Here is a 20,269-nt window from a genome sequence, read left to right as displayed (position 1 = left end):
AAACCGCCCGAAAAATCCCAAACCCGCTCGAAAAACCCCAAAAGTGCCCGAGAAACCCCCAAACCTGCCCGAAAAACCCCAAAACCGCCCGAAAAAACCCCAAAACCCGCCCGAAAAATCCCAAACTGCCCCAAAACCAGCCCCCAGAAACCCCCAAACCCTTCTGAAAACCCCAAAGTGCACTTTGAACCCACCCTAAAAACCCCCTGAACCACCCCGGACCACCCCCCAGCCCCCCCAAATTCCCTCAAATCTCCCAAATCCCCCCAAATCCCCCAACCCCCCCCAAACCCTCTCCCAATCCCACCCCAAAACCCCCAAACCCCCAAAAATCCCCCAAAACCCCCCAAAACCCCCTCCAATCCCACCCCAAACTCCCCCAATCCCACCCTAACCCCCCCAATCCCCCCCAAAATACCCCCGAACCCCCCCAATCCCCCCCCGAGCCCCCCCAAACTCCCCCGACCCCCCCCCAAATCCCCCCAAATCCCCCCAAATCCCCCCAAAATCCCACACCAAACCCCCCCAAAAACCCCCCCAAATCCCCCCAAATCCCCCCAAACCCCCCCAAACTCCCCCAAATCCCCCCCAAATCCCCCCAATCCCCCCCAAATCCCCCCAAATCCCCCCTAAACCCCCCAAAATCCCACCCCAAACTCCCTCAATCCCCCCCAAAACCCCCCAAACTCCCCCAAACCCCCCCCGACCCCCCCCAAATCCCCCCAAACCCCCCCAATCCCCCAAATCCCCCAAATCCCCCCAAAACCCCCCCAAACTCCCCAAAAACCCCCCCCAAATCCCCCCAATCCCCCCAAACCCCCCCAAAATCCCACCCCAAACTCCCCCAATCCCCCCCAAATCCCCCAAAACTCCCCCAAACTCCCCCGAACCCCCCCCAAACCCCCCCAAACCCCCCCAAATCCCCCAAATCCCCCCAAACCCCCCCAAAATCCCACCCCAAACTCCCCCAATCCCCCCCAAACTCCCCCAAACTCCCCCAAATCCCCCCAATCCCACCCCCAAATCCCCCCAAACCCCCCCAAAATCCCCCCAAACTCCCCCAATCCACCCCAAACTCCCCCAAACTCCCCCCAAATCCCCCCAATCCCACCCCCAAATCCCCCCAAACCCCCCCAAAATCCCCCCAAATCCCCCCAATCCCCCCCAATCCCCCCCAAATCCCCCCCGAACCGCCCGGCTCCCGCAGAGCACCAACGAGTCGGTGCTGTCGGTGGAGTTCAACCCCCGGGACAGCGGCAGCATCATCAGCAGCGGCAAATCCCACGTTTACTTCTGGACCTGGAGCGGCAGCGCCCTCACCAAGAAGCAGGGCATTTTTGGGGTGCGGGGGGGGATTTTGGGGGTCGGGAGGGGGTCTCCGGTGGGTTTGGGGGGGGGGGGGGTCGCCGGGATCTTCGTCGTGCCTTTGTTTCATTTTTATTTGGGATTTTTTTTTTTTGGGGGGGGGGTTTGTTTTGGGTTAGAAGTACAAGAAGCCCAAGTTCATCCAGTGCTTCATCTTCGACGCCGCGGGCGCGGTGCTGACCGGGGACTCGGAGGGGAACATCCTCACCTGGACGCCGGCGCCGGGAAAAGGGGGGAAAGGTGGGCGGGGGGGGGGGGTTGGGGGGGATTTTGGGGGGGATTTGGGGGGGATTTGGGGGATTTGGGGGGATTTGGGGGGGATTTGGGATGGTTTTAGGGGATTTTTGGAGGGGAACATCCTCACCTGGACGCCGGCGCCGGGAAAAGGGGGGAAAGGTGGGCGGGGGGGGGGGGGGGTTGGGGGGGTTTGGGGGGGGATTTGGGGGTATTTGGGGGGGATTTGGGGGTATTTGGGGGGGCTTGGGGTGGAATTTGGGGGATTTGGGGGGGATTTGGGGGATTTAGGGGGATTTGGGGGGGTTTTTGAAGGGGAACATCCTCGCCTGGACGCCGGTGCCAGGAAAAGGGGGCAAAGGTGGGCGGGAGGGGGGGGTTGGGGGGGTTTTGGGGCTGGTTTTTGGGGTGAATTCGGGGCAGTTTTGGGGCCGGTTTTTGGGTGGATTTGGGGCAGTTTCGGGGCCAGTTTTTGGGTGGATTCGGGGCAGTTTCGGGGCCGGTTTTTGGGTGGACTTGGGGCAGTTTCAGGGCCGGTTTTTGGGTGGATTTGGGGCAGTTTCGGGGCCGGTTTTTGGGTGGATTTGGGGCAGTTTCGGGGCCGTTTTTTGGGTGGATTCGGGGCAGTTTTGGGGCTGGTTTTTGGGGTGGATTCGGGGCAGTTTTGGGGCCGTTTTTGGGTGGATTCGGGGCAGTTTCGGGGCCGTTTTTTGGGTGGATTCGGGGCAGTTTCGGGCCGGTTTTTGGGTGGATTTGGGGCAGTTTCGGGGCGCGTTTTTGGTGGATTTGGGGCAGTTTCGGGGCCGTTTTTGGGTGGATTCGAGGCGATTTCGGGGCCGTTTTTTGGGTAGTTTCGGGGCGGTTTCGGAGCCGCTTTTTGGGTGGATTTGGGGCAGTTTTGGGGCCGTTTTTGGGTGGATTCGGGGCAGTTTCGGGGCCAGTTTTTGGGTGGATTTGGGGCAGTTTTGGGGCCGTTTTTTGGGTAGTTTCGGGGCGGTTTTTGGGTGGATTTGGGGCAGTTTCGGGGCCATTTTTTGGGTGGATTTGGGGCAGTTTCGGGGCCGTTTTTTGCGTGGATTTGGGGCAGTTTCGGGGCGGGTTTTTGGGTGGATTTGGGGCAGTTTCGGGGCCGTTTTTGGGTGGATTCGGGGCAGTTTCGGGGCCGGTTTTTGGGTGGATTTGGGGCAGTTTTGGAGCCGTTTTTTGGTGGATTTGGGGCAGTTTTGGGGCTGGTTTTTGGGTGGATTTGGGGCAGTTTTGGAGCCGGTTTTTGGGTGGATTTGGGGCAGTTTCGGGGCCGGTTTTTGGGGTGGATTCGGGGCAGTTTTGGGGCCGGTTTTTGGGTGGATTTGGGGCAGTTTCGGGGCCGGTTTTTGGGGTGGATTCGGGGCAGTTTTGGGGCCGGTTTTTGGGTGGATTTGGGGCAGTTTTGGGGCCGGTTTTTGGGTGGATTTGGGGCGGTTTCGGGGCCGGTTTTTGGGTGGATTTGGGGCAGTTTTGAGGCCGTTTTTTGGTGGATTTGGGGCAGTTTCGGGGCCGGTTTTTGGGTGGATTCGGGGCAGTTTTGGGGCCGGTTTTTGGGTGGATTCGGGGCAGTTTTGGGGCCGTTTTTTGGTGGATTCGGGGCAGTTTCGGGGCCGGTTTTTGGGTGGATTTGGGGCAGTTTCGGGGCCGTTTTTTGGGTGGATTCGGGGCATTTTCGGGGCCGGTTTTTGGGTGGATTTGGGGCAGTTTTGGGGCCGGTTTTTGGGTGGATTTGGGGCGGTTTCGGGGCCGGTTTTTGGGTGGATTTGGGGCAGTTTTGAGGCCGTTTTTTGGTGGATTTGGGGGCAGTTTCGGGGCCGTTTTTTGGGTGGATTCGGGGCAGTTTTGGGGCTGGTTTTTGGGGTGGATTCGGGGCAGTTTTGGGGCCGTTTTTGGGTGGATTCAGGGCAGTTTTGGGGGCCGTTTTTGGGTGGATTCGGGGCAGTTTCGGGGCCGTTTTTTGGGTGGATTCGGGGCAGTTTCGGGCCGGTTTTTGGGTGGATTTGGGGCAGTTTCGGGGCCGGTTTTTGGTGGATTTGGGGCAGTTTCGGGGCCGTTTTTTGGGTGGATTTGGGGCAGTTTCGGGGCCGTTTTTGGGTGGATTTGGGGCAGTTTTGGGGCCGGTTTTTGGGTGGATTCGGGGCATTTTCGGGGCCTTTTTTTGGGTGGATTTGGGGCAGTTTCGGGGCCGTTTTTTTGGTGGATTCGGGGCAGTTTTGGGGCCGTTTTTTGGGTGGACTTGGGGCAGTTTCGGGGCCGGTTTTTGGGTGGACTTGGGGCAGTTTCGGGGCCGGTTTTTGGGTGGATTCGGGGCAGTTTTGGGGCCGTTTTTTGGGTGGATTTGGGGCAGTTTTGGGGCCGTTTTTTGGTGGATTTGGGGCAGTTTCGGGGCCGCTCCGTCCCCCAGAGATGTACCAGATCGGGCAGCAGACGCGGGCTCACGAGGGCAGCGTGTTCGCGCTGTGCCGCCGCCGGGACGGGACCGTGCTCAGCGGCGGGGGCAAGGACCGCCGGGTGCTCAGCTGGAGCCCCGCGCTGCAGCTGCTGCACGAGGTCGAGGTGGGCACAAAACCCCCCCAAAATCTCCATTCGTGCCCTAAAAACAGCCCCGAGCGGGCAGAAATCGCTTTTAGCGCCCCCAAAACCCGCCCTGGTTACCCGGAAAAATCTCCTTTAGTGCCTCAAAAATCTTTTTTATTTTGATCCCCCAGCTCCCCGGGCGCTTTTCGGGGTGGGTTTCCGACAGGATATTTGGGTTATTGGGGGTTTTTTGGGGTCTCCCAGCTCCTCGAGCATTTCAGAGGGTTTTAATGGGGGGTTTTGGGGGGGTTTCAGTGGGTTTGGGGGGTTTTATGGGGTTTTGGGGGTTTCATGGCGTTTTTGGGGGGTTCATGGGGTTTTTGGGGTCCCCCAGCTCCCCGAGAGCTTCGGTGCCGTCCGGACGATCGCGGAGGGTCCCGGGGAGGAGCTGCTGGTCGGGACCACCCGGAACGCGCTGCTGAGGGGGACCCTGGGCTCGGGCTTCACCCCCATCGTCCAGGTGGGCTTCGGGAGGAAATGGGGGGAATTTGGGGGGAAAATTGGGGGGAAATTTAGGGGAAAAAAGGGGGAATTTTAGAGGGGAAAATGGGGGAAATTTGGGGAAAAAAGTGGGGATTTTGGGGGAGAAAATGGGGGGAAATTTGAGGAAAAAAATGGGGATTTTGGAGGAGAAAATGGGTAAGATTTGGGGAAAAAAAGTGGGGATTTTGGAGAAGAAGATGGGGGAAATTTGAAGAAAAAAATGGGGGGGAAATTTGAGGGGAAAAAAATGGGGATTTTGGAGAAGAAAATGGGGGAAATTTGGGGGAAAATGGGGGGGAAATTTGAGGGAAACAAATGGGCATTTTGGAGAAGAAAACGGGGGAAATTTGGGGACAAAATGGGGGATTTTGGGAGGAGAAAACGGGGAGAAATTTGAGGAAAGAGAAGGGAATTTTGGGGGGACCGTGAGAAAAAATGGGGGAAAGCTCGAAAGCACCGGGGGCTTTAGGACACGGGGTGTCCTCAGACTTGGGGGGGCCCGGGGCGCTGACCCCCCCCGCCCCCCCCAGGGCCACACGGACGAGGTTTGGGGTCTGGCCACTCACCCCACCTGCTGCCGCTTCCTCACCTGCGGCCACGACCGCCAGCTCTGCCTGTGGGACGGGCGGGAGCACGCGCTGGCCTGGAGCCTGGCGCTGGAGGTGGGCGAGGACCCCGAAACTGGGGAGGGGGCACCCCGGGGGGGCCGGGAGCCCGATTGGGGGGGGTCGGGATGGGCTTTGGGGGGTCGGGAGCTGGATTTGGGGGTCTGGATGTGCTTTGGGGGGGTCGGGAGCCCGGTTTGGGGGGTCTGGATGTGCTTTGGGGGGTCGGGAGCCCGGTTTGGGGGGTCGGGATGTGCTTGGGGGGGTCGGGATGTGCTTGGGGGGTCAGGAGCTGGATTTGGGGGGTCGGGATGTGCTTGGGGGGGTCGGGATGTGCTTGGGGGGTCAGGAGCTGGATTTGGGGGGTCAGGAGCTGGATTTGGTGGGTCGGGATGTGCTTTGGGGGGTCTGGATGTGCTTTGGGGGTCGGGATGTGCTTTGGGGGGTCGGGATGTGTTTTGGGGGGTCAGGAGCTGGATTTGGGGGGTCTGGATGTGCTTGGGGGGGTCGGGAGCCCGGTTTGGGGGGTCGGGATGTGCTTTGGGGGGGGTCAGGAGCTGGATTTGGGGGTCTGGATGTGCTTTGGGGGGTCGGGATGTGCTTTGGGGGGTCGGGAGCTGGATTTGGGGGGTCTGGATGTGCTTGGGGGGGTCGGGAGCCCGGTTTGGGGACAAGTGACCCTGGCTGCAGCCTGGGGCTGGGGACCCCCGAATCGGGGCTGGGGGCGCAGGTTTGGGGGTGGCCCCGATCTGGGGCTCTGGGGTGGGGGGGTCCCTTGTCCCCCCCTCAGGACCCCTCCCCACCCCCAGGACACCGGACTCTGCGCCGACTTCCACCCCGGGGGACACGTGGTGGCCGTGGGGCTGCTGACGGGGCGGTGAGTGACGGGACGCGGGGACACGCGGGGACACGCGGGGACACGCGGGGACACGCGGGGACAGCGTCCTTGCTCCCCGTGCCCCCCGTCCTGGCGTCCCCCCCCGTGTCCCGCCATGTCCCCTCGTGTCCCTCCCACCTCCCCGTGTCCTTTGTGTCCCCAGCCTGTGCTGGTGTCACCCACCCCCATCCCGGTGTCCCTCCCGTGTCTCCGTGTCCCTTCATGTCCCTGTCCTGGTGTCCCCGTGTCCCCACCGTGTCCTGGTGTCCCTGTCCCCATGTCCCCGATGTCCCCGTGTCCCCAATGTCTCTGTCCCTGTCCCTGTCCCCAATGTCCCCAATGTCCCCGTGTCCCCATGTCCCCATCCCTGTCCCTGTCACCCCTGTCCCCAATGTCCCCATGTCCCCAATGTCCCCGTGTCCCCAATGTCCCCAATGTCCCCATGTCCCCCAATGTCTCTGTCCCTGTCCCTGTCCCCAATGTCCCCATGTCCCCAATGTCCCCAATGTCCCCGTGTCCCCATGTCCCCATCCCTGTCCCTGTCACCCTGTCCCCAATGTCCCCATGTCCCCATGTCCCCAATGTCCCCGTGTCCCCAATGTCCCCATGTCCCCAATGTCCCCGTGTCCCCAATGTCCCCAATGTCCCCATGTCCCCCAATGTCTCTGTCCCTGTCCCTGTCCTCAATGTCCCCGTGTCCCCGTGTCCCCTCAGGTGGCTGGTGCTGGACACGGGCACGCGGCAGCTCCTGGCCGGGGGCTCTGACAGCACCGAGCAGCTCTCGGTGGTGAGGTTCTCCCCAGGTGAGCCCAAACTGTCCCCTAACTGGCCCCAAAGTGACCCCAAACTATCCCCAAACTGTCCCCAAACTGACCCCAAACTGTCCCCAAAGTGACCCCAAACTGGCCCCAAACTGGCCCCAAACTGTCCCCAAACTGTCCCCAAACTGTCCCCAAACTGTCCCCAAACTGACCCCAAACTGTCCCCAAAGTGACCCCAAACTGTCCCCCAAGCTGTCCCCAAACTGTCCCCAGACTGTCCCCAGACTGTCCCCACCCCTTCCCTGTCCCCCGTGCTGTCCCCCGTGCTGTCCCCAACCCCGCTGTCCCCCCAAAATTCCAGACGGGACCTTCCTGGCCATCGGCTCCCACGACAATTTCATTTACATCTACAGCGTGGCCGAGGGCGGCCGCAAGCTCAGCCGCTTCGGCCGCTGCACGGTGAGACCTGGGGGGCTCCGGGGGCTCAGGGGGGGCTCGGGGGGGGCTCAGGGGGGGGCTCGGGGGGGCTCTGGGGGTCCCCGACCCCCCCGGACCCCCAGCGACCCCCCTCCCCGCCCCCAGGGTCACTCGAGTTTCATCACCCACCTGGACTGGTCCAAGGACGGGCGGTTCATCATGTCCAACTCGGGGGACTATGAGATCCTCTACTGTGAGTCGGGGGGGCTCGGGGGGCTCCCCCTGGGGCCGACGGGACCCTCGTGATCCTGCCAGGACCCCTCCTTATCCTCATGGGACTCTCCTGACCCTGCCAGGACCCTTCTGACCCTGCCAGGACCCTCCTGACCCTTCCAGGACCCTCGTGACCCTGCCAGAACCCTCCTGACCCTGCCGGGACCCTCCTGATCCTGCCAGGACCCTCCTGACCCTGCCACGACCCTCCTGACCCTGCCCAGACCCTCCTGATCTACCCTGCCAGGACCCTCCTGACCCTGCCCAGACCCTCCTGACCCTGCCGACCCTCCTGACCCTGCCGGGACCTCCTGACCCTGCCTGACCCTGCCACGGACCCTCCTGACCCTGCCCAGACCCTCCTGACCCTGCCAGACCCTCCTGACCCTGCCAGGACATTCCTGACCCTGCCCAGACCCTCCTGACCCTGCCAGGACCCTCCTGACCCTGCCCAGACCCTTCTGACCCTGCCAGGACCTTCCTAACCCTGCCAGGACCCTCCTGATCCTGCCAGGACCTTCCTGACCCTGCCAGGACCCCTCCTGACCCTGCCAGGACCCTCTCGCCCCCCAGAACTCAGGGGGGGGCTCTTACCCCACTGGGACCCCCCCAAGTTTTGGGCTCTCACTGCTCCCCTCCTGTCACGGATTTCGGGAGGGGGGGTCTCCCCTTTCCTGCCCCTCCCTGAATTTGGGGGGGATTTCACCGCCCCCCAACCCCAGATTTTGGGGGGTTTCGCTGCCTTCCCCACCGCCCCCCCCCCCCCCAAATTCTGGGGGGAACCTCTCCCAGCCCCCAACCCCCCAATTTTTTTTTTTTTTTTTTTTTTTTTTTGGGGGGGGGTCTCTCCCTGCTCCAGGGGATGTCGCCGGGGGTTGCAAACTGCTCCGGAACCGCTTCGAGAGCCGCGACCGGGAATGGGCCTCGTACACCTGCGTGCTCGGCTTCCACGTCTTCGGTGGGTCTGGGGGCTCCGGGGGGCCCGGCCGGGGGGGTTTGGGGGTCTCCCTGACCTCTCCCCCACCCCCCCCGGTGACCCCGCAGGGGTGTGGCCGGACGGTTCGGACGGCACCGACATCAACTCGCTGTGCCGCTCGCACCACGAGCGCGTGGTGGCCGTGGCCGACGATTTCTGCAAGGTTCACCTGTTCCAGTACCCCTGTGCCCGGCCCAAGGTGGGTGGGGGGTCCTGGGGGGGCTCTGGGGGGGCTCTGGGGACGAGGGGAGGAGCCCAGACCCCAATTTTTGGGGATAAGGGGGGTCCAAACCCCAATTTTGGGCGACCAGGGGTGTCCAGACCCCAATTTTGGTGGATCAGGGGGGTCCAGACTCCCAGGCCAGGTGTTTAGGGGCATCCCAGACCCCAATTTTGGGGATCAGGTATGTCCAGACCCCAATTCCGGGGGGATCGGGGGGGTCCCAGACCCCAATTTTGGGGGATCAGGGGGCTCCAGACCCCAATTTTGGGGATCAGGTATGTCCAGCCCCCAATTTTGGGGGATCAGGGGGGGTCCAGACCCCAGTTTTGCGGGACCAGGGGTGTCCCAGACCCCAAATTTTGGGGGGATCAGGGGGGTCCCAGACCCCAATTCCGGGGGATCAGGTATGTCCAGACCCCAGTTTTGGGGATCAGGGGGGTCCCAGACCCAAATTTTGGGGGATCAGGGGGGTCCCAGACCCCAAATTTTGGGGTCCAAGGTGGAGTGGTCCCCCAGCCCCCCAATCTGAGGTGGGCGTGACCGGCTGACCCCCCCCCCATCACGTGACCCTACTCAGGTGTCCCCGCCCCCTTTCCCCCCCCCCCAGGCGCCCAGTCACGTGTACGGCGGGCACGGCAGCCACGTGACCAACGTGCGCTTCACGCACGACGACGGCCACCTGGTGTCGCTGGGCGGGAAGGACACCAGCGTCTTCCAATGGCGGGTCCTGCCCGGGGGACGGCGGCAGCTGAGCCGCGCTCCCCCCGCGAGCTTCCTCCTCTTCCTCGCTGCTTCCTCTTCCCTTTTCCCCTTCCTGGGACCAAAGAGCGGGGCGAGGGGTTGCCTGGAAAACCCTTCCTCCTCCTCCTCCTCCTCCTCGGCGCGTTTTCGCGCTGCACTGTGAGAGGCGTCAATAAAAGCCTTGGGGTCAGGGTAGGGCCCCGCTGTTTATCTCCGCGCCGGAATCGCCGCCGCTTCCCGGAAGCGCCGCGGGTTCTTCCTCCTCCTCCTCCTCCTCCTCCTCCTCCTCCTCCCCGCCTTTCTCGGGGGCTTTTCCGGTTGGGGCGGAATTCGCCGAGCGCGTTACGGAAAGAGCCGAGGTTGAGCCGAGGAGTGCCGGAAAGAGCCGAGGCCCAGCCGAAGCTCCTCCGAAAAGCGCCGAGGTCGCTCCGGAAGCGCCCGAGGCGGCGCCGAGCCCGTGCCGGAGGTGGCCGAACGAATCCGGCGGCGGTGGCCGAACCTCTCCGGAGTTGCCCAAACCTTTCTCCGGAGGTGCCCGAGAGGCCTCGCCGGAGGTTGCCGAAGGTCTCCGGGGCTGCCCGAAGCCTCTCCGGAGGTGCCCGAAGGGCTCCGAACCGGCCGTGCCGGCGCGGAGGCGGCGGGAGCGGCGATGAAGCGCGGCCGGGGCCGGGCCCGGGGGTAGCGCGGCCGAGCGAGCGGCCATGGCGGCCAACATGTACCGCGTCGGCGGTGAGCGGGCCGGGGGCGCCGGGCCGGGGCCGGGAGGGGCGGCCGGGGGGATTTGGGGGGTCCGGGAACCCGAGGGGGTGAAGGGGGTCTGTGAGGGGGTTGGGGGGTGCCCGTGAGGGGTTCAGGGGGGTCCGTGAGGGGATTTGGGGGGTGTCCATGAGGGGTTCAGGGGGGTCCGTGAGGGGTTCAGGGGGGTCCGTGAGGGGATTTGGGGGGTCCGTGAGGGGTTAGGGGGGGTCTGTGAGAGGATTTGGGGGGTCCGTGAGGGGTTAGGGGGGGTCTGTGAGGAGATTTTGGGGTTCTGTGAGGGCTTCAGGGGGGTCCGTGAGGGGATTTGGGGGGTGTCCATGAGGGGTTAAGGGGGTCAGTGAGGGGATTTTGGGGGGTCCGTGAGAGGATTTGGGGGTTCTCTGAGGGGTTCAGGGCGTCTGTGAGAGGATTTGGGGGTCCGTGAGGGGTTAAGGGGGTTTGTGAGGGGATTTTGGGGTTCTGTGAGGGGTTCAGGGGTGCCCATGAGGGGTTAGGGGGGGTCAGTGAGGGGATTTGGGGGTCCCGGAAAGGAGGAGAGCGCCTTGTGAGGAAATTTTGGGGTCCTGGAGGCAGCGAGGGTGTCTTGTGAGGCAATGAAGGGGGGGGTCCCATAAAGAGGGATCCCATGTGGGAGTTTGGGTGGTCCCGGAATTGGGGGGGGGGGTCTGTGAGGGGGTGAGGAGGATCCTGTGAGGGTGTTTGGGGGGGTCCCGGAAAGGAAAGGGTCCCATGAGGGGATTTGGGGTGTCCGTGAGAGGATTTGGGGGGGTCTGTGAGGAAAAGGGGCTCCCAGAGATGGGGAGGGTCCCGTGAGGGGATTTGGGGGTCCATGGTGGGGGACCCCAATTCCTGAGGTGGAAGATGCACCCCCCAAAAAAAGAAATCTAAAGGGAACTGAGGGAGAACCCCCAGAGGGGGAACCCCAGTTTTTTTGGGGGGTGTCCTGCCCCCCCATCCGTGAGGGGAGGGTCTGCAACGAGGGGCTGGGGGGGAAAATCCTCTGGGATAACGATCCCCTCGTTCCCGGGAGAGGAAAACATCCGGCTGTAAACCCACCCCAGACTTTTTGGGGAGGAAGGAGGAGAGATCCTTTCCCGTTGAAGAAAAAGGATTTTTTTGGGGGGGTTTCCCCTCACGACCCCCCCCTCATTTTTTACCCCCCATTTCTTCCCCCAGACTACGTCTACTTCGAGAACTCCTCCAGCAACCCTTACCTGGTGCGGCGCATCGAGGAGCTCAACAAGGTGAGAGACCCCCCCCTCCCCTTGTTCCTGGGGGTGTCCCCGTCCCTTGGGGGGTCCCCAAACCCCGGGGGGGTCCCCCTAAACCCCCTGTGCCCCCTCCCCCAGACGGCCAATGGCAACGTGGAGGCCAAGGTGGTGTGTCTGTTCCGCCGGAGGGACATCTCCAGCAGCCTCAACAGCCTGGCCGACAGCAACGCCCGTGAGTGGTGGTCTGCGGGGGATTTGGGGGGGTCTGCGGGGGATTTGGGGGGTTTTGGGGGGGATTTGGGGAGTTTTGGGGGGGATTTTGGGGGGGTTTTGGGGGGGATTTGGGGTGTTTTTGGGGGGGATTTGGGGGGTTTGGGGGGCAGGTTTAAAAGCCAGGCTAACAGCAGTGTGTGTGAGTGGGGGTCTGCGGGGGTCTGGGGGGGATTTGGGGAGTTTTTGGGGGGGATTTGGGGGGTTTGGGGGGCAGGTTTAAAAGCCAGGCCAACAGCAGTGTGTGTGGCAGGGGTCTGGGGGGATTTTGGGGGTTTTTGGGGGGGTTTGGAGGGGAGTGGGGGGCAGATCGTTCCTGGGTGCTGCTCCTGCTTTGGGGGTTCAGGAATTTTGGGGGGGGTCTGTGAGCTATCTGTCCCAATGGGGTGCCCCCAAATCTTGGGGAGAGCTGGTTTGATGTAGTTGGGGTAATTTTGGGGTGCTGGGGGGGGTCATTAACCCTTCTCAAAGAGACACCCCCAATTTAAGGATGGGGCGGTGTTGGAGCTGCTCTTCACCACCCTCGAGCTGGTTTTTTGGGGGCCGGGGGGTTTGCCAGTTTTGGGGGGGTCACAGCTGCACCTCCGTGGGGAGGGGTAAAGGACTGAACCCCAGCCTGCTCCCCACATCAAACTGGGGGGGTCCTGCCTTTACTGGGGGTCCTGCCTTTACTGGGGGGTCCTGCCTTTACTGGGGGGGTCCTGCCTTAACTGGGGGGTCCTGCCTTTACTGGGGGGGTCCTGCCTTTACTGGGGGTCCTGCCTTTACTGGGGGGGTCCTGCCTTAACTGGGGGTCCTGCCTTTACTGGGGGGTCCTGCCTTTACTGGGGGGGTCCTGCCTTTACTGGGGGTCCTGCCTTTACTGGGGGTCCTGCCTTTACTGGGGGGGTCCTGCCTTTACTGGGGGGGTCCTGCCTTAACTGGGGGGTCCTGCCTTCACTGGGGGGTTCTGCCTTTACTGGGGGGTCCTGCCTTTACTGGGGGTCCTGCCTTTACTGGGGGGTTCTGCCTTTACTGGGGGGGTCCTGCCTTAACTGGGGGGGTCCTGCCTTAACTGGGGGGGTCCTGCCTTTACTGGGGGGTTCTGCCTTTACTGGGGGGGTCCTGCCTTTACTGGGGGGTCCTGCCTTTACTGGGGGGGTCCTGCCTTTACTGGGGGTCCTGCCTTTACTGGGGGGTCCTGCCTTTACTGGGGGGGTCCTGCCTTTACTGGGGGGTTCTGCCTTTACTGGGGGGGTCCTGCCTTTACTGGGGGGTCCTGCCTTTACTGGGGGGTTCTGCCTTTACTGGGGGGGTCCTGCCTTTACTGGGGGTCCTGCCTTTACTGGGGGGGTCCTGCCTTTACTGGGGGGGTCCTGCCTTCACTGGGGGGTCCTGTCATTACTGGGGGGTCCTGCCTTTACTGGGGGGTCCTGCCGCTACTGGGGGGGTCCTGCCTTTACTGGGGGGTCCTGCCTTTACTGGGGGGTCCTGCCTTCACTGGGGGGTCCTGTCATTACTGGGGGGTCCTGCTTTTACTGGGGGGTCCTGCCTTTACTGGGGGGTCCTGCCTTTCTGGGGGGGACTCCACCCTCTCTTGGCCCCTCCCCTCCCTCCCCTCCCCCATCCCTGGGGCGGCTGCCAAGACCCTGAGGGTTTTGGTGGTTTTTTTTTTGGGGGGGGAGAACAATGGCTCTCCCAGCTGGGTTTTTGGGGAGGGGAGGGGAGGGGGGACACCCCGGCGTGACCCCCCCCCCGGGTTCCCCCCCAAGGCGAGTTCGAGGAGGAGTCGAAGCAGCCGCCGATGACGGAGCAGCAGCGGCACCAGCTCAAGCACCGGGAGCTGTTCCTGTCCCGCCAGTTCGAGTCTCTCCCGGCCACTCACATCCGGTATGGGGGGCTGAAAAAGCCTCTGGGGGGGCTGGGGAAAAGGCCCGGGGGGGTTTCCCCGTGCGTGGGGAGGGGTTTGGGGGTCACCCCCCGCCCGGTTGTTTGCCCGCAGGGGGAAGTGCAGCGTGACGCTGCTCAACGAGACCGACATCTTGGGGCAGTACCTGGAGAAGGAGGTGAGTTCTCTCTGTGTGTGCCCCAAAATGGGTCTGGGGGGGAATTTTGGGGGGGGTCTCCCCGCCCCCGCTGAGCCCCCCACAATGTGCCCCCTCCCCGCAGGATTGCTTCTTCTACTCGCTGGTGTTCGACCCCGTGCAGAAAACGCTGCTGGCGGACCAGGGCGAGATCAGGGTGGGCTGCAAGTACCAGGCCGAGATCCCTGAGCGCCTGGCTGAAGGTTTGGGGGCTTCGGGGGGGGGCTCCGGGGGGTGCAGGAGGTGGGGGGGTCACCCTAAGAGCCCCCCCAAACTTCGCCCAGGTGAGTCAGACAACAGGAACCAGCAGAAGATGGAGATGAAGGTGTGGGACCCCGACAACCCGCTGACAGACCGGCAGATCGACCAGTTCCTGGTGGTGGCTCGGTGAGGGGGGAACTGGGGGAGCTGGGGGGGGGTCAGGGGGATTGGGGGGACCCCTCTGAGCCCCCCCGTGTGCCCCCCACCCCAGGGCTGTGGGGACGTTCGCCCGGGCTCTGGACTGCAGCAGCTCCATCCGCCAGCCCAGCCTGCACATGAGCGCGGCCGCCGCCTCCCGGGACATCACCCTGGTGAGAGGGGCCGGGCCCCAAAACTGCCTTGGGGACCCCCCCGGCCACCCCAAAACTGCGTTAGAGACCCCTGGGCCCCCCAAAACTGTGTTAGAGCCCCCCTGGGCCCCCCAAAACTGTGTTAGAGACCCCTGGGCCCCCAAAACTGTGTTAGAGACCCCTGGGCACCCCAAAACCGTGTTAGAGCCCCCCTGGGCCCCCCAAAACTGTGTTAGAGACCCCTGGGCCCCCCAAAACTGCGTTAGAGACCCCTGGGCCCCCCAAAACTGTGTTAGAGCCCCCCTGGGCCCCCCAAAACTGTGTTAGAGCCCCCCTGGGCCCCCCAAAACTGTGTTAGAGACCCCTGGGCACCCCAAAACTGCATTAGAGCCCCCCTGGGCCCCCCAAAACTGTGTTAGAGACTCCTGGGCCCCCAAAACTGTGTTAGAGACCCCTGGGCACCCCAAAACTGCATTAGAGCCCCCCTGGGCACCCCAGAACTGCATTAGAGCCCCCCCAGGCACCCCAGAACTGTGTTAGAGTCCCCCTGGGCCCCCCAAAACTGCGTTAGAGACCCCCCGGGCACCCCAAAACTGCCTTAGAGCCCCCCCCGGGCACCCCAAAACTGTGTTAGAGACTCCTGGGCCCCGAAAACTGTGTTAGAGACTCCTGGGCCCCCCAAAACTGTGTTAGAGACCCCCCGGGCACCCCAAAACTGCCTTAGAGACCCCTGGGCACCCCAAAACTGCCTTAGAGCCCCCCCAGGACTCCCTTAGAACCCCCCTGGGCACCTCAAAACTCCCTTGGAGCCTTCAATTCCCACTGGGACACCCCAAAACCTCCTTAGACCGTTCCCGGGGCTCCCCGTCCTCCCCTTAAACGCTCCCAACACTTGCCTAGGACACCCCAAACCCCCCCAAACCTGCCCCAAAGCCCCCTCAGAGCCCCCCCAGTACTCCCCTTGTCCCCAGTTCCACGCCATGGACACGCTGCAGAGGAACGGGTACGACCTGGCGCGGGCCATGGCCACGCTGGTGCCGCAGGGGGGGCCGGTGCTGTGCCGGGACGAGATGGAGGAGTGGTCGGCCTCCGAGGCCATGCTCTTCGAGGAGGCCCTGGAGAAATACGGCAAGGATTTCAACGACATCCGGCAGGATTTTGTGAGTTGGGGGTGATTCCTTTTGGGGGGGATTCCTTTTGGGAGGGATTCCCTTTTGAGAGGGTTCCCTTTTTGGGGGGGTTCCCTTTTTGATAGAGATTCCATTTTTGGGGGGATTCCCTTCTGGGGGGAGTTCCTTTTTTGGGGGGGGAAGCCCTTTTTGGGGGGGTCCCTGGGGGGCTCAGGGAGCCCTCCCCGAGCTCAGGGTCGGGTTCCTGTAGCTGCCCTGGAAGTCTCTGGCCAGCATCGTGCAGTTCTATTACATGTGGAAAACCACAGACCGCTACATCCAGCAGGTACAGGGCTGGGCTGGGCTGGGGGGATCTGGGGGGTTGCCGTGGGGTTTGGGGGGCTGATAAGGGAGTTTGGGGGGCTGTCAAGGTTTGGGGGCTGATTTGGGGGTCCCGAGGGGCTGATTTGGGGGTTTTGGAGGCTGATTTGGGGTTTTGGGGGCTGATTTGGGGTTTTGGGGCTGATTTGGGGGTTTTGGGGGGCTGATTTGGGGTTTTGGGGCTGATTTGGGGGTCCCGAGGGGCTGATTTGGGGTTTGTGGGCTGATTTGGGGGTTTTGGGGGCTGATTTGGGGTTTTTGGGGCTGATTTGGTGGTTTTTGGGGCTGATTTGGGGTTTTTGGGGCTGATTTGGGGGTCCCGAGGGGCTGATTGGGGGTTTCTGGGGGAGCTCATTGGGGGGTCATTTCCAGGTGCCTGTGGGGTTTTCGAGGGGCTCTGGGGGTCTTTGTGGAGCTGATCTGGGGGCTCTGGGTGCCTGTGGGGTCCTGGGGGGGGCTCTGGGGTTTGGGGGGCTGATTTTGGGGGTTTCTGGGGGGCTCAGAGCCCCCCGTGACCCCCTCCCTGCTCACAGAAGAGGCTGAAGGCAGCGGAGGCCGACAGCAAACTGAAGCAAGTCTACATCCCCACCTAGTGAGTGGGGGGGCTCTGGGGACCCCCTGGCGGGCCTGGGGGGCGGCACAGGAGCCCCCCAAAAATCCCCTGACACCCCCATTTTCCCCCCACAGCACCAAACCCAACCCCAACCAGATCATCTCGGTGGGCTCCAAACCCGGCGTCAACGGGGCCGGATTCCAGAAGGGGCTGAGCTGCGAGAGCTGCCACAGTCAGTGGGGACTGGGGGGGGGGTCCCGGGGGGCTTTGGGGGGTCCCGGGGGGCTTTGGGGGGGCCCTGGGGTCCTTGGGGGTCTCTGGGCTTTGGTGGAACAGGAATTTGGGGCTTCCAGAAGGAGCTCCCCGCCGTTTGGGAGGGTGCTGGGGTGGGATTTTGGGGGGGATCCTGAGGTTTGAGGATTGGATTTGCTCTGGGGGTCTCCCCTCAGCATCCCAGTTGCTCCCAGTAAGGCCCAGTTGCCTCCCGCAGCGTCCCAGTCCCCGCAGTGGTACGCCTGGGGCCCCCCCAACATGCAGTGCCGCCTCTGCGCCTCCTGCTGGATCTACTGGAAGAAGTACGGGGGGCTCAAGACCCCCACCCAGCTGGAGGGGGTGACCCGCAGCGCCTCGGTGAGCCCCCGGAACACACCCAGGGACCCCGAAAACACACCCAGGGACCCCAGAAACACACTGAGGGACCCCAAAACACACCCAGGGACCCCAGAAACACAGTGAGGGACCCCAAAAACACACTGAGGGACCCCAAAAACACACCGAGGGACCCCAAAACACACCGAGGGACCCCAAAACTCCACTGAGGGACCCCAAAAACACACTGAGGGACCCCAAAACTCCACTGAGGGACCCAAAAACACACTGAGGGACCCCAAAACACACTGAGGGACCCCAAAAACACACTGAGGGACCCCCAAAATCTTCCGAGACCCCCAGATTCCACTTGGATTTCTCTCAGAATTCCCCAAGCCCCCCAAAGGCCATGCAGATCTCCTTAAATCCCCTTTAGAGCTTCCTAAACCCCTTTTGGAACCCCCTGAAAGTGCTTTAGGAAACACTCCTGGGGTCACCTGTGCCTGTCCAGGATCCCGGGGTGGTTTTAGGGGGGATTTGGGGTGATGAGATCCCCTCTGGCCCCACAGGAGCCGCACTCGCGGGGTCACCTATCCCTGTCCAGGACCCTGGGGTGGTTTTAGGGAGGATTTTGGGGTTCTGCAGTGTTTTCTATCTCCCCAAATCCCAAAAGAGCTGCACTCCCAGGGTCACCTGTGCCCATACAGAACCGTGGGGTGTTGTGGGGTGGATTTGGGGAGGATTTGGGGTGATGGGATCCCCTGTGGCCCCACAGGAGCCGCACTCGCGGGGTCACCTGTCCCGTCCCGAGGCGCAGTCCCTGTCCCCGTACACCACGAGCGCCAGCCGGGCCAAGCTGCTGGCCAAGAACCGGCAGACGTTCCTGCTGCAGACCACGCGGCTGACGCGGCTCTCGCGCCGCCTGTGCCGCGACGTGCTGCAGCCGCGGCGGGCGGCGCGCCGGCCCTACGCCCCCATCAACGCCAACGCCATCAAGGCCGAGTGTGAGCGGGCTTTGGGGGAGAAATGGGGGAAAAATGGGGGAAAAATGGGGAAAGAACAGGGGAAAAATGGGGTCTGGGGGGGTTTGGGATCCCCTCGGGGAGTATTGGGATCCCTACGCCCCCATCGACGCCAACGCCGTCAAGGCCGAGTGTGAGAGGGGTTTGGGGGAGAAATGGGGAAAAATGGGGAAAAAATGGAGGTTTGGGGGGGAAAGAAACAGAAAAAATGGGGGTTTGGGAGGAGAAATGGGGAAAAAATGGGGAAAAAATGGAGGTTTGGGGGGGAAAGAAACAGAAAAAATGGGGGTTTGGGAGGAGAAATGGGGAAAAAATGGGGTTTGGGGGGAAAAAACGGGAAAATGGGGTTTGGGGGGAAAAAACGGGAAAATGGGGGTTTGGGGAGGAAGAAAACAGGGAAAAATGGGGAAAAATGGGGGTTTGGGGGGTAAAGAATGGAAAAAATGGGTGTTTGGGGGGAAGAAAACAGGGAAAAAATGGGGATTTGGGGGGAAAAAACGGAGAAAATGGGGATTGGGGGGAGAAAATGGAAAAAAGGGGGTTTGGGGGGGAAAATGAGTGTTTGGGATCCCCAGTGCCATCAAGACTGAGTGTGAGCAGGGGAAAATGGGGGTTTGGGGTGGAAATGGGGGTCTGGGGGTGGAAATGGGGGTCTGGGGGGAAAACCGGGGATTTGGGGGGGAAAAAAACCGGGAATTTGAGATCCCCGCTCAGGCCAAGCATGAGTGTCAGAAATGGGGAGAGAAAAACGGGGAGGAATGGGGGACTTGGGACCCCCATCAGGGCCAGATGGGGGTGCTGGGTCCGAGGGGGGAAAGGGGGGCTTGGGACCCTTCTCCGTGACAGAACAGGGGGGCTCTGAGCCCCCCCCCCCGACCCTGAGACCCCCCCCCAGGCTCCATTCGGCTGCCCAAGGCTGCCAAAGCCCCCCTGAAGATCCACCCGCTGACCCGGCTGCCCCTCGCCGCCATCGTCAAGGAGCTGGGTGAGCAGCGGGGGTCTGGGGGGTGGGCCGGGGGTTTGGGGGGGGTCCTTGGGGGTCGGGGAGGGATTTGGGGGGGTCCTTGGGGGTCGGGGAGGGATTTGGGGCATCCCTGGGGGTGGGGGATACAGGAGGGGAGGGGTCTTGGTGGGGCTGAGGGGGGTCCTGAGGATGGAGGGGGGGGTTTGGGGGGGTCCAGGTGGGATTTGGGGGGGGATTCGGGGGGTCCTGGCCATACGGGGAGGGACTTGGGGGTCCAGGTGGGATTTGGGGGGGGGATTCGGGGGGTCTTGGCCATACGGGGAGGGACTTGGGGGTCCAGGTGGGATTTGGGGGGGGGTCCCTGGGGCTGGGAGGTGCAGGTGAGTCTGGAGGGGTCTCCAGGGGGACCTGATGGTGTTGAATGCCAACCTTGGGGGGTCCCCAGGAGTGAGGGGGAGGATTTGGGGGGGTCCTGACGCCCCTCTGCCCGCCCTCCGCAGCGGCTCAAGCCCCCCTGAAGCCGAAGACCCCCCGAGGCACCAAGACCCCCATCAACAGGAACCAGCTGAGCCAGAGCCGGGGGCTGGCGGGGCTGGGGGGCAAGAGGGGCTACGAGGCCGGGGGGGATGGGCACAGACCCCCCCGAATGAGGGTACGGGGAGGGGAGGGGGGGATTGATGGGGGGGTTCAGGGTGATTGACAGGGGAAGTTTGGGGTGATTGACAGGGGACAATCAGGGTGATTGACAGGAGTGATTGATGGGGGAGACAGGAGTGATTGACAGGGGACAATCAGGGTGATTGACAGGGCGATGTGGGGGTGTTTGATGGGTGGGATGACTGATTGATGGGGGAATGGGGGTGATTGACAGCTCTGTGGGAGGGTCAGGGGTAGATTTGGGGTGATTGGCAAGGGGCGGGGCCTGAAGGTGATTGACAGTTGCTGGAGCTTCTGAGGGAGAGGTGTGAGGTGATTGACAGGTGACGGGAGATTGACAGGAAGCATGACCTGGGGGTGGAGCTCTGGGTGATTGACAGCTGGAGCGTGTGGGGGGGGCATTGGAACTTGACCTTGATTGGTGCAGCAAGTGTTTATGGGCGGGGACTGGGGTTGATTGACGGGTCTGTGGCGGGGTTAGGAACGCCTGACAGCTCACAGCGGGCTGTGATTGGCCGTGTGACTCGCGGGAATGTGGGACTGAGCTGTGATTGGCCGGGTTATGCGCGGGATGGTGAGACT

At 62.8% G+C, this 20,269-nt stretch overlaps 2 protein-coding genes across 2 annotated transcripts; both read left to right on the top strand.

Moving 5' to 3' along the window:
* Nucleotides 1-1,189: 1,189 nt before the first annotated feature.
* Nucleotides 1,190-9,769, top strand: LOC136284714 (echinoderm microtubule-associated protein-like 3; the record flags this gene model as incomplete). The annotated part of the gene is made up of 12 exons (XM_066175084.1): nucleotides 1,190-1,342; nucleotides 1,485-1,605; nucleotides 4,031-4,182; nucleotides 4,538-4,663; nucleotides 5,217-5,348; nucleotides 6,101-6,168; nucleotides 6,883-6,971; nucleotides 7,291-7,388; nucleotides 7,512-7,599; nucleotides 8,479-8,577; nucleotides 8,664-8,794; nucleotides 9,426-9,769. Coding segments are annotated over 12 exons (1,554 nt in total), but the record flags the coding sequence as incomplete, so codon positions are not given.
* A 103-nt stretch (nucleotides 9,770-9,872) lies between these two features.
* On the top strand, nucleotides 9,873-19,682 carry LOC136284715 (metastasis-associated protein MTA2; the record flags this gene model as incomplete). The annotated part of the gene is made up of 16 exons (XM_066175085.1): nucleotides 9,873-10,288; nucleotides 11,495-11,562; nucleotides 11,668-11,761; nucleotides 13,551-13,668; nucleotides 13,781-13,844; nucleotides 13,948-14,065; nucleotides 14,147-14,249; nucleotides 14,335-14,434; nucleotides 15,385-15,573; nucleotides 15,794-15,868; nucleotides 16,437-16,495; nucleotides 16,591-16,688; nucleotides 16,947-17,086; nucleotides 17,820-18,048; nucleotides 18,962-19,051; nucleotides 19,531-19,682. Coding segments are annotated over exons 1-16 (1,725 nt in total), but the record flags the coding sequence as incomplete, so codon positions are not given.
* Nucleotides 19,683-20,269: the final 587 nt, after the last annotated feature.

This window comes from Chamaea fasciata, unplaced genomic scaffold, assembly GCF_029207755.1.
Source record: "Chamaea fasciata isolate MVZ Bird 193981 ecotype frontalis unplaced genomic scaffold, bChaFas1.0.hap1 SCAF_1298, whole genome shotgun sequence".
NCBI classification, from domain to species: Eukaryota; Metazoa; Chordata; class Aves; order Passeriformes; family Sylviidae; genus Chamaea; species Chamaea fasciata.
The sequence above is the reverse complement of the archived record's forward strand: the minus strand, read 5'-3'. Positions and strand labels throughout refer to the sequence as shown.